This window comes from Phodopus roborovskii, unplaced genomic scaffold (genome assembly GCF_943737965.1).
Source record: "Phodopus roborovskii unplaced genomic scaffold, PHOROB, whole genome shotgun sequence".
In the NCBI taxonomy this organism is placed as follows: domain Eukaryota; kingdom Metazoa; phylum Chordata; class Mammalia; order Rodentia; family Cricetidae; genus Phodopus; species Phodopus roborovskii.
In genome coordinates, this window is record NW_026125087.1 from 155332 (window position 1) to 170387 (window position 15056).

The window sequence follows — 15056 nt, forward strand, 5'->3', positions numbered from 1 at the left end:
GCTGCCTCTTCCTCCACCCACCTCATACCTTTGAACTTGACAAAATCTTCAATGTCTCCTTAACAAGTGCATCGTGGGCAGGTACGCTCAGTGGGAAAAGGTGTTTGCTGCCAAGTCTGACGACAATCCCCACAAGATAGGAGAAGTGACCCCTGCAAACGTGGGACCTCCCGTGTCCTCCTGCAACCCCACATGTGCATGGTGGTGTGGGTGGGTACACACATAATAAATGGTAAGCGCTCCTATTAAGGAAGGGAGCAGGTGTTCCCCTTTGGCAATCTTCCTCTAACAAGTGCTCTCACACATTTCCATAATGCATCTACATTTGCTTCGGGGAGGGGGTGCGAGACCTAGGGTTTAGGGTTTAAAACACACACACACACACACACACACACACACACACGCGCGCGCATAAATGAAAAGGGGATGTTCTCTGAAAGAAAAATGCATCCTGTTCCGTGCACTGGACCTTTGATCCAATCCCACATTCTTTAAAAGCCCATATGTTCTGATCATTTGTCCTTAAGTAACTCTTTACCCACTTCCACAGGTCCCAAAGTAGTCTTTCTGAAACTAGCTTCCTTCTGTGAAGACTGAACCCAACCTTTATTTCACACACTGACAGAACCTTCCTGGATCTGTAGACAGGGAGATGTAAGGGAAGAGCGTGGCGAGGGCTGGCGCAGGGGCAGCCCCTTTGGTTTTCTGTAACTGTTCTTCATGCCACTTACTTAAAGCCCGTGTAAAAGGAGCAGTCTTTGCACTTGAATAGCTTCTTGCCTCCATGCTTGTCCCGGTAATGGCGCCTGATGCTCTGGATGTAGCCAGAGGAGAATTCACAGAATTCACAGTGCAGAACAGCTTCTGCCTTCTGTTCTGTGCCAGCCACAGTCCCAGCAGGAGGCACCGGGCTCACACGGCTGTTGTTTCTTGCCAGGGCGGCTGACTGGTAGTGATTCAACTGTTGCTGAACATCGGGGGGCTCCGAGTAAGAAGAATCTGTGGAGAGACAGGAACAGTGACCTGGACCACAGAGGACACAGGGTGAAGTGTTACTTGCTTGGAAGCCCTTCACCTCCCAGTTTCCCCTACCACTTTTATTAAGTCACGATTGGCAAAACAGATCACACCTAATGGGGCTGGGCAGCTGATGCTGCTTGTGAGAGGATGAGTTTCTTGCCAGCACTTTCACAGAGCATAGCAGACCTGCCATCCCAGCAGTGGGAAAGTGAGACAGGAGGGTACCTGGAACTACTGGCCAGCTAGTCTAGCCACACCCTGCCTCAAAAAAAATCAATGCAGACAGCAACTGGGAAGACAAGCAATGCTGACCACTATCCTACACAGGCACACACACATCACACACAGCTCACACCAATAAGCAATTACGACGACTAAGTTCATCAACTCACACCCTTCCTCTGGTGTGTGGTGGGCACTCGTAAGACCTTAGATTCCAAGGGCATCTTCCAGCATTAACTGTGGCACCTGCCCCACCCCCAGAGCCATCTCTACCTTCTACCTGGAGTTGTCTCTTCTGGCCAGCATCATCTGGTCAGTCCTGAGTAGGTTTTCTTTTGGGGGTAGGGGTTGGGGGAGGGACCAACTCTCACCTGCATTGCAATGTTCATCCCACAGGTGGGAAGCTCATGTAGAGTGACAGAGACAATTATTTGAGTCTGACTTTGAGGGCTCGTGGCATTTAAAAATGAAATTCTGAGGTTAAAAGTTCCAGTGTGAAGGAAGAAAGTAGAGTTATTTTATCTCTTAAGGAAACCACAGAACATCCATCCTCATAGGTGGGGCAGGTGAACCAGAGAAATACACACAGGCTTCTACATGGGAAGGGGGCTGATGATGCAACAGTCCCCTTCTGCAGACCAGAATTCTTTACACCAGCCAAAACATTAAAAAAAAAAGTCCGTCTTTAGCAGGAGTGCTCAGGCACATGGCACTCCCACAAATACAAAAATGTTTTATGCCTTTGGAGTCAAGAGATTTAAAATTTAAAATATAAAAATCCGATAGTGTTCTCCTGGAAGAGCCGTTTGGAGCTTAGTCAGCATTAAGATGGAGATTTATTCACAAATCCTATTAAAATGAAATTCCAAACAAGTTTCTCTGAAAGGTATTTTTAAGTTTGCAGTTCTGAGGGAAGATGATGGAAATGGATAGCAGGAATCTTAACCCCAGGAGCTTTAATGGCAAGTCCTGGGGAAATGGGAGGGGAGGGGGAGGGGCAGCGCCATCAGTACACTCACTGGGATTCTGTGGTGTCAATGCAACAACACTGACTCACACAAGGGGCAGCTGCCTGTGAAGACTAGGAGGAAACCTGTGGGGCCCACCCTTAAGAATGGGATGAAAACCAAGGACTCTCTTTCTTCGTAGGCAAAGATGGGACAGTCATCTGGCAAGCCTTCTGCCCATCTGACGGACACCTCATTATCCAAAGCATGGTTCCCCCAGGTGGGACACAGACTAATCCTGTAAAAACTAACATCTGATCAAACTAAGATCAGCCATCTTCCCATTGGCCTCTTGGCCAACTGTGAGGGAGCCACCTCCCTGACAGCAGGGCAGCGCCTGAACACTCACCCCCACACTCCCCACCCCTGCCTCGCTAAGATACCTTTCACTATTTGTTGCCCTGTTTGCCCCCCACTACATATTCCTTAAGATAGAGAGAAACCTTTTGTAGATAAATCTGCCAGGCACACACACACACAAAACACAAAAGGAAAAGAGGAGCAATCTACACAAGCCTCCATGGGTTCACCCCCAGGTGTGTATGGGGAGACAAAGGAAGACAGGGAAGACACAACCCATGCATTGTCTTAGTTCCTTTATCTCTACTCCTTTATCCCTTTGCCTTCTGCTGATGAACCCACCCGGGGCCCACAATGGACTGTCAACTTCTCATTCTTTCTGTCAAAAGCAGGGTTGTTTACCATTTCTTAGATTGTGTCTGTGTTTAAGACCCGAGACTCAGTTACACCACACACTCATTGAAGCTCCAAACATTCCACTCTCCTGTGAACATTGTTCCAGCCTGGGCTGAGCACAGCCAGCCGGCAGCCCCAGAACTCTGAACCCTCTTGATAGACACTACCCTTTTCTACACACTCAGTTCTGAAAGCAACAAGACAAAACCACACCTTACTGAAAGAGATCTATTCCCCAACCACAAATCCATCCTAAGAAGCACCAAATGTCCTACCGAAAGGTCTGTTTCTTACTAAGTGGTTGAAGCTTCCTCAAGAAATGGCACACATCTAGGAATGCCAGAGGTTAGTTTTCATGCAGAGCACATCTCAGACACCAGGTACCTGACAGCTTAAATCCCTTCCCAGCAAAGCTATAAAGAAATAAATGGTTCCTAGGCAGGCATTAAGCCAGGCTAACCCCTTTCCTCACCTGCCACTCACTCAACCAGACTCACATACCTGTCGCTTAGAAGGGAGTCTCTTTTAGTGGACACACTTAGTTGTTGTTGCTGTTTCTAGACTCTACTGCATATTATAAAACATCCATCATAAAACAAAAGCAAAACAACAACAAAAACTCCTCGAATTCTAAGTGGAAATTTATATATTACATGAAAGTCAAAGAAAAAGTACAAGAAATCTCAGGGGAACATTTCAGGAAATGAGACTCAGGGCGCAAAAGAAACAGCTGCCACTATCCATTCTCTCAGTGCCCCCTTTTCCCTCCCTGGTTAAGATTAGGACAGGTAAACTCACATATCCAAAAGCAAATGGCAGCAGCTATGACATATCTGTTCCAGGCCCCACTTTGTGGGACCTTTCAGAGCTTGGCTCTCTCCCAGGTGCTGGCACCACCCCACCCCCTTTGTTTGTAAATACCATAACACTCTGAGCACTGATGTCAAATGCAGGAGTTTGTATGACTCCCCTGGTCTTGAAAAGGCCAGTTTGCTGCTATGCAATAGAAGATTCTGGTTTGCTCATGAATTGCTGTCCTCTGCCCTGAGACTCAGGAGGAGACTTGCATGTGGAGGCATTGACAGGCACACCTAGAGTTCAAGGCAAGTCTGTTCTACATAATGAGCTCCAGGCTAGCCAAGGCTAAGTAAGTTGTGAGATTCTGTCTTAAAACAATTACGATACTGGACTGACTGTTGTCACACAACACTCTAAAATTCTCTGTGCATAAGGAACACTCATGTAAATGGAGGCTAGCACTTGGGAGGAGGTGGGGCTCTAGAATGATGGAGATTTCAAAGCAGAGAAAGAATGCATTCCAGAGGTACCTATCCAGCCCTCTCTGGTTTACTGTGTTCCTTAGAGGGCTACTGGGAGACTTCTTGCTAATTCTAGACTCCCTGGATTGCTAGCCAGAGCTAGGTGATGAAAACAGATTTGTTAATACTGTCTTGGGGCCAGGGTATGCTACTGGCTCTGGGGACTCAACACCAAAGTGATCATAAAGGGTATCTTCTAGCAACTCAAATCTGTAACTAAGTGTTTGCAGCCCCCCTCAAGAAACGGCTCAAGGGAGGGAATGGGTAATTCACTGTTAGGAAAACTTCACATCTCCAAAACTCATTGCACTGACTGAAACAATAAAAGAGATAAAGAAAACAATTAGGCTGTCTCAGAGAGCTTGTCTGCTGGGAGAATGAGGACAGAAGAGTAATGTAGTGAGATATCCAGGTCACACCCATACCTGTCCCCACACCCCAATGGGCGTGGTCAGTGCAGACAGTTGTGGTTAATTTTCTTTGGTTAGGATTAAAGAAAAGTTACATATAAGACTTTAAACTCACAAAGATAGGATAGAGGATAGATTATGTTAATTCCTGATAATGTTAACGGACTAAATATTGTTAACTGTAGTTCTTATTTGGTAACTATTTTGTTATATATTTTACTATGTTAAAGTTAAACTCCTTTTTATTTAGACAGAAAAGAGATGATGGGAGATCTCATTCTGTACATGTTTTTCTTATTGGCTAATGAATAAAACACTTTTGGCCTATAGGAAAGGAAGACAGGCAGGACTAGGAGACAAGGAGGATTCTGGGAGATGTAGTAGAGAGGAGTAGAAATATAGGATCAAATGTAGGAGTAAGGGGTCCGGACACTCTCTGGTAAGATAAGACCATGTGGAAACACTTAGATTGGATAGAAATGAGTTAATAGCTAAGACAGAGCTAGCCAATAAGAAGCTCTAACCATTGGCCAACAGGTTTATAACTAATAGAGTCTCTCTTTGGGACTGATGCGACTCTGGGACTAAGCTGGCAGGAAGGTGCTTGAACAGGGTAGGAATCAGTGGCATGGGGGGAGGATGGTCCTTTTATGTGCTGAGTGATACAGAACGATGTCATTTTGGAAATAGTCTCAATGTTCTGCAGCTCCAAACAGAAGCTATGGGAGACAGACAAGAGTACCACATTCAATTGTATGTGGGCTAAGCTTTTATGCAGACTTGGGAGACAGGCTCAGTGGTTAGTGGGAATCAAATACCAGGAAAAATAAAGACAAAAGAATTTCAGGTGAGTCTATTTCTGAGGTGGACAGAAGGCAAAGGATTATTCATCAGCAAATATTTACTGACCATCGAGTAAACAGGAGACCTGTTCTGGTACAGTAAGACTTGATCCCTGTCTTCAATTCATTGTCTCAGAAAGACATATAAGTGATTGATTATGATACAATGCAAACAACTGGACATTTCACAGAGAAATCTGCAAAAAGAGGGGAGAGGAATAGGAACAATCATCATCATTTAGTGATTGATTGTGAGAGTGAGGGAGATGGAGCAGGGCTGTCAAGAGAATCCAAAGTATCCATTAATAAATATGTCTGGTATTAATTACTGTGCTAATTAATGAGATCAACACAAGACCAGCAAATACTGAATGTTTCATGCACCCAGCTCCAGTTTATGTCAGACATTTAGAGACAAGTAAAGAGAAATTTAAACAGCTATGTTCTTGACAATGGTGGGGGGGGGGAGAGATAATGGTCTTGGCTCAGTGGCCAAGAGCATGATCTGTTATACCAGAGGGGCCAAGTTGGTCTTCAATACCCATATGTGGTGGCTCACAAACTTCTATACCTATAGCTCCAGGAAAGCCACCAACTTCTGGCCTCCTCAGGTACCTGCACTCAATTGCATATAACCAGACAGACAGACATGGGGGAAGGGGGGTGGGTTAACTAAAAATAAAAACAAGGGGCTTAAGAGATGGCTAAGTAATCAAGAGCCTTTACTGTTCTTGCAGAGGATCTGGGTTCACCCAGGACCCACATTGGTTGGTAGGTAAGTAAATAGTAGGTAGCTCACAAGTTCCTCAAACCAAGCACCAGGGGATCCTCCCTCTGTGGGCAGTCAAACACATATATACATTTAGACACATGAAGACACAGACATAAACAAATAAAATGAAATATTAAGAAATAAGTCTTTTAAAAAAGATGAAGATGAGAACAAGGTGTATCTAAACAGAAAAGTACAAATAGAAGAAGGTAATATAGATTGTGTAAACAAAACTTTAAAATCTCAAAGTTCAATAATAGTACAAAAACATCAAAACAGCCAAACATGCTGATAAACCTTTGTAATCCCACCATCACCCAGGAGGCAGAATCATGAGGATCGCTACAAATTCAAGACCAACTGTGTCTATATGCTGAGTTACAGGTCAGCCTGGATCAACTAAAGGTTGGTTAATTTATACACATGTGGAGAGATCCAAAGCAGAATGGGGATAAAAGGGTAAAACCGAGACAAACAGGAACATGGTCCACTACCTCTAGCCAAGAAATGATGGACACTGAGAAAGGCTCACTAACTGTGGAAGGAGAGCAGATCCAGCTATACTGTAGTTGACAGCAGGGAGCTTCTGGCATGGCATGCAGCTTGTATGATATAATCACTTAGAAATTTTGACAAAAGACTAAAGCAGTCTGAATATGTATGTGTACGTCAACAATGTCCTAGGAATCTGGAGGGAACAAAGAATTATGTTGCACTGGGAAATGCAATGCCCCTTTGGGATAACAATACCAGTACTTCATCTACAGCGGGGAAAGGGGCTCAGGGGATGCCTCAACACCACTCAATATGCTAGGAAACCAACTATCTCAAATTCTTCCTCTTGCATTTGGAATGTTAGTTCATCCATCCTATGCCTTTATACCCATTGATGTCTTGAATCTTCCCATTCTACAATTGTAACTCAATTCCACAATTATGACTGCCTGCTTCCTCCAAGGCCTTGTCTGAGCAGCATACATTACTGAATGATTACAGTACAATGGTATATCTGATGTGCATACAGCTCTTCAGTCTGGCCCATCTCATGACTGCAGCCTCACTTCCAATTAGTTTCTGATTCTTTTAACATGCCAAGTATGTAATTGATGCTGGTCCTTGTTACTAACTGTTTTAGTGGCTTCTGCAATTCCCACCCAACATTCAAAATTCTGTTGAAAAGTTATGTCCTTTGTGAAAATTTTCCTATCACATCAAATGAACTTTTGTTCAAGTCTACACTTCGTCAATGCATACACAACTGCAGTTCTCTCCATTACCTCATTGTACCTCATGCTACATTCCTCTTAAGTGTTGCCAACACTTTTGGGCAGACCAAAAAAAAAAAAAAATCTGCTATAGCCCCATTTTATGGAGACATTTTCCTCAGTTGAGGTTTCCATCTCTCAGAAAACACAAGCTTGTATCAAGTTGACCAAAAACTAACCAGCACATTCATGCAAAACATAAAGACCTAAGATCTCCCGTACAGCAGTATGTAATATAGTTAGTATTATGAGGGTATAAGTTTTGTCATGTTGCTTGTTTTGTTTCCAATACAAGGTATTCTGTCAAGCTGCCTACATGTCACCATGTGTTCCATCGTGCCAATGGTGTCTCGTGTTCCTCGGCTTATGTGTCACCATGTATTTCATCATGCTGATGGTACCCTCTTCATGGCAATAGAACATTGGCTAAGACACTGAGTATGTAATGTAGAGGCGTCAAGAGGATTCGTGGACTTCAATAAGTGTAAGTATTTAAAAAATATTTCTTGCACCCTATATAAGTTCCTTTGCTACCTCAATTTTACTCTCTTTCTGGGGATACTTGCTGTTCATGAAAACTGGCATGTAGAATTATAATAAAAATTACCAGTGGTCAATATAACCTTCTAGCTCCTTCTACTGAAGATGTCTGTTTCTGTGGGCCATTGTGAAAGAAAACTCTGAAGGCAAAATGAAGCTTCCAAACACATGCCATCTCAATTCTAGATAGTGTCTGCAGGAGACCTTGAATCTCTAGAGACAGCTACATTATTTTATTTCCTCCTTTTGATTATGACTTGAGAATCTCCAGGCCAGGGACCCTGGCACCTCCCTGTCTTCTCTCATCAGTGGAGTTCTCTGGCCTGGGCGCAAAAGATTATGATACAATGGCCAGGGGAACAATGGATGCTGACTGACTATATATAGGAATTCTAGGTTTGGTTGTTATGGAAACAAACGGAAAAACAAACACGTAATCCTGAAAATAAGTCTGAGGCCAAACCTGAAGGAAACAGACTTTGAAAACTTCCTGTCATTCTGATGAGTAAAAACAAAACCTTGAAATATGATCTGGGAGTAGATAAGGGGGAAACCACAAACAATATAAAATACCCCAGTCTTCAAAACTACAGAATCAGCCAAAATATAGGTATTCTCTTTTCATATTGATTTGTCATCACACTTCAGCTCTTGGAAAGGGTCTTTCAGAGGCCAAGTTCTGCAGGGAGCTCCAGGTTGTCACTCTTTAGGAATCTGGACCCATCTGAGCTAAGTGAAAGAAGACATCTATGTCCCCTTTCACCTGATCTTACTAAAGAGTTTACTTGTCTTTCTGTATCTTTCTATCTGATGGCATCAGTACCACCAAGTCAATGGGATCACATACATTTGGTTAACTCATTTTCCTCTTTTTGTCTACATATAGCCAAGCATCTGGAAGGCTCCTTGTGGCCTACTCATAATTCTACTGTTGCTGCTCATGCTCAGGTCCTCATGGTTGTCCACTTAAAATATTCCTCACGGACCTACATTTCCTATTCCCCCCCCCCTTGGAGTCTTTTCAATTATAAGACACAAGTGTAATCACAACATCCACCCCTAACAAGAAAAAGAAAACATGCTCACCCCAGATCTACATGGTCCCCATAGTGTATGAACACCAGCCACAAAAGCTTCTCAGATATTTCAACCTGAAATACTCTAGTTAATCCAACAGAACTCAATTCAAGTTTGCTATCACTATGAAGATTCTCTTAGGTACATGCTCACCTTGAGTCTCCTCCCAGATCTCTTCTACTAGTACTCATGATGCCCTATTGAGATTACATTATTTAGCCAAACACTTGCCTCTTTCCCCCATTTATTTATTTATTTGTTTGTTTATTTGTTTTTTGAAACAGGGGTTTCTCTGTGTAGCCCTGGCTGTCCTGGAACTCACTATGTAGACCAGGCTGGCTTCAATCTCAGAGACCTGACTGTCTCTGCCTCCCAAGTGCTGGGATAAAAGGTGTGCACCAACACCACTGGGCCCTAGTCCTCACTTTCAAAAAATCCACTATGCATCTGCACATCAATCTATCTAGACTACCTCGTTTTTTGTAAGTTGACTTCCCTTGGAATTTTGCTCGGGGCCTGTATTGAAACAAGAGTGTAATAACCTGCTGTAAATACCCAGAGTTCAAACTGAAAACATGAGTCTGCAAAACTGAGATTTGAAAGCAAAACCAATTGGCCAAATGCCACTCTCAGTTTAATAGAGCACTTCCCACAAAACACTGACCTACTTTCACCAAAACAAGCTAGGTCTTAAATTACAAGGGACAATGGCTTCTATGACACTGGAATTTGAATGGAAAGGAATCCACTGTCATTCCAAGAAGCCAAAAGCACTCGTTTCTGGCTGTAAGACACCACTGTGAAATAGAGGAGTGCAGGAACATCTGGGAGCCATGTACAACATTCTCATCTTCCTCTTTTATGCAGCCATTGGTAGACACAGATTCGCGAGATGCAAAGCTGTATACAAGTCACACCACCCATTGAATACACTAGGATTTTAACACAGTCAACACAGACCTCTTATATAACAAGAGAACACTTTGCAACTGATGACACGGTATTCTGAAGCAACTTCAAGCGTGCCCTCTGCAAAACATTTTTTCCACAATCAGGAACACACTTTGTAGCTAGGAAATATCCATGTTGTTCATCTTATATAAGGGCTTATGGTGGCTTCCAAAACTCTGGGATAGCTCATGGTAGGCAGACAGTCAGTGGAGAAACAGCAACCTAACCTGGGGCTCTTGTGTGGCCCAGTTTTTTAAGTGTCTGTTTTTTTTTTTTTCCTCCTGCCACAGTCATTAGAGATACATTCTTCACTAGATGATATTCATAACTCAAAGACTCTATTCTCTAAAACCCTCCTTGAAACAGGCTGGAAATTCTTCAGGGAAGCAAATGAATGCAGGGGAAGGGCCTTTTCCTAAGAATTTTTTTTTTTTTATTTTTTTTTTATTTTTAAGGAAACTCTGGGTGGCATCTGCCATTGTTAATTGAGAGGTTCTTGACATCCCAAAATGTCATAATTACAACCGGACTATTTTGAATTATGTGATGAGGGAAAGTAATGTTCCTGCTGCTCGTTTAGATCCTATAGATGTCTTTATCACACTGAACTATCCAACAAAAAAGCACAGAGTACAAAGGCGCCTTTCTAGAAACGACTTGTCTTTCCTCCGAAGAGGAGCTTCCTGGTAACCTCAGAAGGTATTTAGAGCTCTGAGGCCATGGGTGAAACCATGGTGCTTCCTCGAGACCTGCCTTGAGGGGAGATGCCCCACCAACTTCAAGGAGCTAGTCACTGTGTATGTAGGGCTGGCTACAAGCCGAGCTGTGTGAGCCAGATAGGAAGCCATTGCAGAGATTGCTTGAAAGATTAATCAGGAAGAAAGCGCATCTGGCCTAAGTACATATATTTAGAGGCAGGCAGTGCGCTGAGCGATGGTATGGAAATCAGGTGAGAAGGGTGATGCCCAAATCAAGAACTAGGAATGAACAGCCACATTTCAAAGCACAAAGCCATTCTAAAACTGTCTCCAAGTTGTAGTCTGTAAACCAACAAACCAGTGGGTTTCTCACCCTTTATTTCCACATATTCTCATTCAGTGGAAGAAAAATCCTCACTCTGGGTCAAGTTCTATTTTTAATCACCATTAAGGCACTAAAGGTTCTTTCCCCATGGTAGTTCCTCCTAAACTTCAGATTCACTTAGGAACTCTGCTTGGGGGTGTAATGTAAGTCTCCCTGATGCTGAAGAGCTCAGATGATGAGAGATTCCCCCTAATGCTAGCTTGATGTTTAGTGGCTCTGTCTATACTCTTACTGATCTATAAGATCATCATGGCTCTATGAACTTATTGTTTCCCATTGTGTAGATGCTGTGAAACTGAGGGGAGAATAAAAAACCAGTACAATATTCCCACTCTTTGAACATGCTTATAAGTATCTTATAGCCCCTAGAGAAACTCTTAAACCACAGACTTCAGGTTTTACATTTTGCCAGGGAGATTGATAATGGCCATCTTGATGTGCGCAACAGTGTGTGAAGGATAGTGCCCATTACATATATAATGCTTAACAAGTTACTCTCTCTGTCTCAGTTAGATCCCAACCACCACTTCAGTTCCAAATGAACACACAAGGACTTACATTAATTATGAAACTGTTTGCTGATGACTAGGGATTCTTATTGGCTACCTTTGTCTTAATTATTAACCCTTAACTACTAATCCATATATTTCCATGTGGTCTTATCTTGCTGGACCAGCAACTTTGTCTGCTACATGATGACTGCTCAGCATCTCCACAGAGAAAGAGAGTGATTTCCAGTTTGTTCCTGCTTATACCCCTAGATTCTGCCCAGCTACATCACTACCTGTCTGGCCAATCAGCCAATCAGTGTTTTATTCATTAACCAAAAGAGGAACATATATACAGAACATTCCCCATCATCTAAGACTTTTCAGTTAAAGCCCACACCATACACACTTTGCATTAAAAAAAGGGTATTCTAGCATTGTTTTTCACAAGTGAGAGAATCCAATCACCTTAACTAGACTACAGGGTTGAATGGAGTGGCAATCTCTCACACTGCCATGATGATGGGATAGGACAGTCATTCCATCTCTACAAACAAGGTAGATGCTCACAGCTTCGTTGCTGGCAGCTGTCACTGCGCAAATCTAAATTCATGGCTACTGCTAGCTTGATGGATGTGTTGGAAGTAGATATGGTTAAAGTGGGGAGGGGGTCAACTGTGGGAGCTTAGGTCAAAAATGGCGGGATCAACCTAAGTAATACAAACAGAATTGTCACCCCCCATTTTATTAGGTAAAAATGCACACACAATAGATATCTATCTGCTTGTTAAAAGGGGCTTATCAGAGCAAATTTAATTCCCAAATTGCAGTGAATTTTCTAGCAAAGAGTTCTGGGATTTGTTTCCCTTTGTTTTTTTCAATATGCCTGCAGTTTGAGGCATGGTTCTTGATGTCCAGTTTATAGGTATGGCCTGTCACCCTGCTTCCCAAAACTTTTGCTTGCTTGCTTTTGACAGCATCTATTGCTACACCATGCTGAGTGCCTGATTCTCCCTGACATCTGTGAGGGACAGTGTCAGAAACACCTAGGCTCCCATGATTTTGGATTTTGGCTATACACTGTGACTGAGGATGACACCTTGGATTCCCTGAGAACCCGGCTTAGCCTGCCCTGCTTCCCAGGACTGTTGGTCTAATCTTCCTTCAACTGTAGGTCAGTAAAACAAGTGGAAGGACAAGCAGCACAGAAGGCCATACAGAAAGAACAACATGGTCATGGTCTAGAGAGTGAAACCTGAATCAAATAGGCAAGGCATCAGCAGTCTGTAGCTCAGCGTGCAAGAGCCTCACTGAGGAGAGCGTGAGGCCCACATATGAACCTTCTATGCTGACTTGAAGCTTTGAAAACAAAGTAAATAATCACTAAGGATTCAAAACAGAGACTCTATATTTTAACTATTTTCATGTCTAGAGGTTTTACCATTGCAGCCTGCTTTAAAAGGGTTTCCCTTCCCTTCTGATGACACAGTCCCACCAGCCACCCTACTCCATGCTCTATTAACTAGAAGAACTACTGTTTCTCATCTGGGATTTAACTAGGTATTGGAACTGTTCATCTGAAACTCAGTCCCTACTGTTCTGCCATGCACATCTGGAATCGATTACAGGCCAACCCAGGGAGAAGAAAGAAGACAACTCAGGGGTCGGCCTTTTCTGCTCCCTACAGACCCTTCATTTGCAAACAATAAGCACAGGCAACTCTGTGGTATATTGGCACACGAAACAGTGTGTGCTTGGCATCCAAGCGAGCAGTCAATGATCTGGATCTTTGGAACATTTCTAGATCACTGAGTCACAGTAACAAGCAAAGGACCCAGAGCTGCATTTGCCTCTTTAGTTTTAACATTCACATGTCAACACAAGGACACTTAATACCCATGTCTGATTTAATTCTAATTTCACTGAGTGGTCAAAATATTATTTTGTCAACTAATACCATATTCTTCTGGATTTATTAGCTCATCAGAAATGATTTGATGATTCAAAACAAGTACAAAACCTACTCTATATTAGTAATTTTTTTTAAAGATGAGTTATGCTTTAATGTATGTGTATGAGTGTGTATACATGTGTCAGTGTATGCATGTGGGAGTTCAGGGTTCCTAAGGAGACCAGAAGAGGATGTTGGGAGTCCCCTGGAGCTGGAATTAGGAGGCTATTGTGGAGCTATCTGAAGTAGGTGCTGGACATCGCATCCAGGTTCTCTACAAGAACTGTTTGTACTCTTAATGGTTGAGACATCTCTCCAGTCCCTGCTTCATAGGATCCAAGAACTCTTGGGTGAGCAGAGGAATCACTACACCCCACAAGCAGTGAAACATCCCCGAGACTGTCACCTGTATAGTTGGAAAAGGGTGGAGCTTCTGGAGACAGATGCAGGCGCGCATGAGTGCACGCAAGCACACACAGAGTTTTAAACATTTGGAATGTGGGATACAAAAGCTTTTATTTTGCATTTACAGGACATCTATTCCAGTAAGAGGTGGCCCTATACCAGGGCTTGAGACAGAAGAAGATAAAACTTTGCCCCTAATAAGTTCCCTTTAGGTAATATAATGGGATAGTAGAAGAAGCACATGGCAGAGCATGATTGTAGCTGCTTTAATTCTAGCACAAGGGAGGCAAGGTTTGGTGTCTTTGAATTGGACGCCAGCATGGTTACATAGGGTTATTTTAAATTCATTCAAAAGAAAGCAAAATTAAAGGAACTTATTTTAGATCCTGCTGTAAGACATGGGTTTTAATGGAATTCCCTCTTTTAATAATCACTATTCTTTGGTGGCAAATTACGTGAATTGCTAAGATACTTACCTCACTGTACTACCTTAGTAATATTCAATCATAATTTTCGATATTAGAGCACATCCACTTGATTTTTTGAAATGACCTCAGAAAGTGGGCATCGTTATTTTGCATATTTTACGAAAGCATGACCCAGAGAAGATTTAAGGATAATACTATGTGACATAGAGCATGGCATGACATCCACCTAAGAGCCCACATTTCATCACAGTGAGCATGGTATGTCATAGCCATGGAGCCTGCAGCAGCTCAGTTATCTGAAGGTTACTAAGTCGATGAACTACATGGAAAAGTCATTCCAAATGACCATTTGCCTGATTTTCAGTAGCTTTAGTGGAGTGAAAACAATCCTTGTTGGCATTGGCTCAATCAAAAACGAATCCAGTGACACCCAGCAAGCAGCATACCCCATGCCAACACTGCTACATCCCTCCAGAATTGCACTAAAAAGTAACTGTTAGGAGATGGGGAAGCAGAGGATCCATGGAATATTTGGACGCTTTTCCTGAAAATGCCTGGATTGGCACCATGGATAGCAAGA

The 15056-nt window shown here is 42.9% G+C and overlaps 1 protein-coding gene across 1 annotated transcript in view; it reads right to left on the reverse strand.

The window, feature by feature from the left end:
* Nucleotides 1–1025, reverse strand: part of LOC127225878 (zinc finger protein 462-like) — a 34693-nt gene extending 33668 nt beyond the window's left edge. Inside the window, exon 1 of the mRNA XM_051189512.1 lies at nucleotides 732–1025. Within this exon, the coding sequence (XP_051045469.1) occupies nucleotides 732–786 (55 nt within the window). The 5' untranslated portion in view covers nucleotides 787–1025. The remainder of the gene's footprint in view (nucleotides 1–731) is intronic.
* Nucleotides 1026–15056: the final 14031 nt, after the last annotated feature.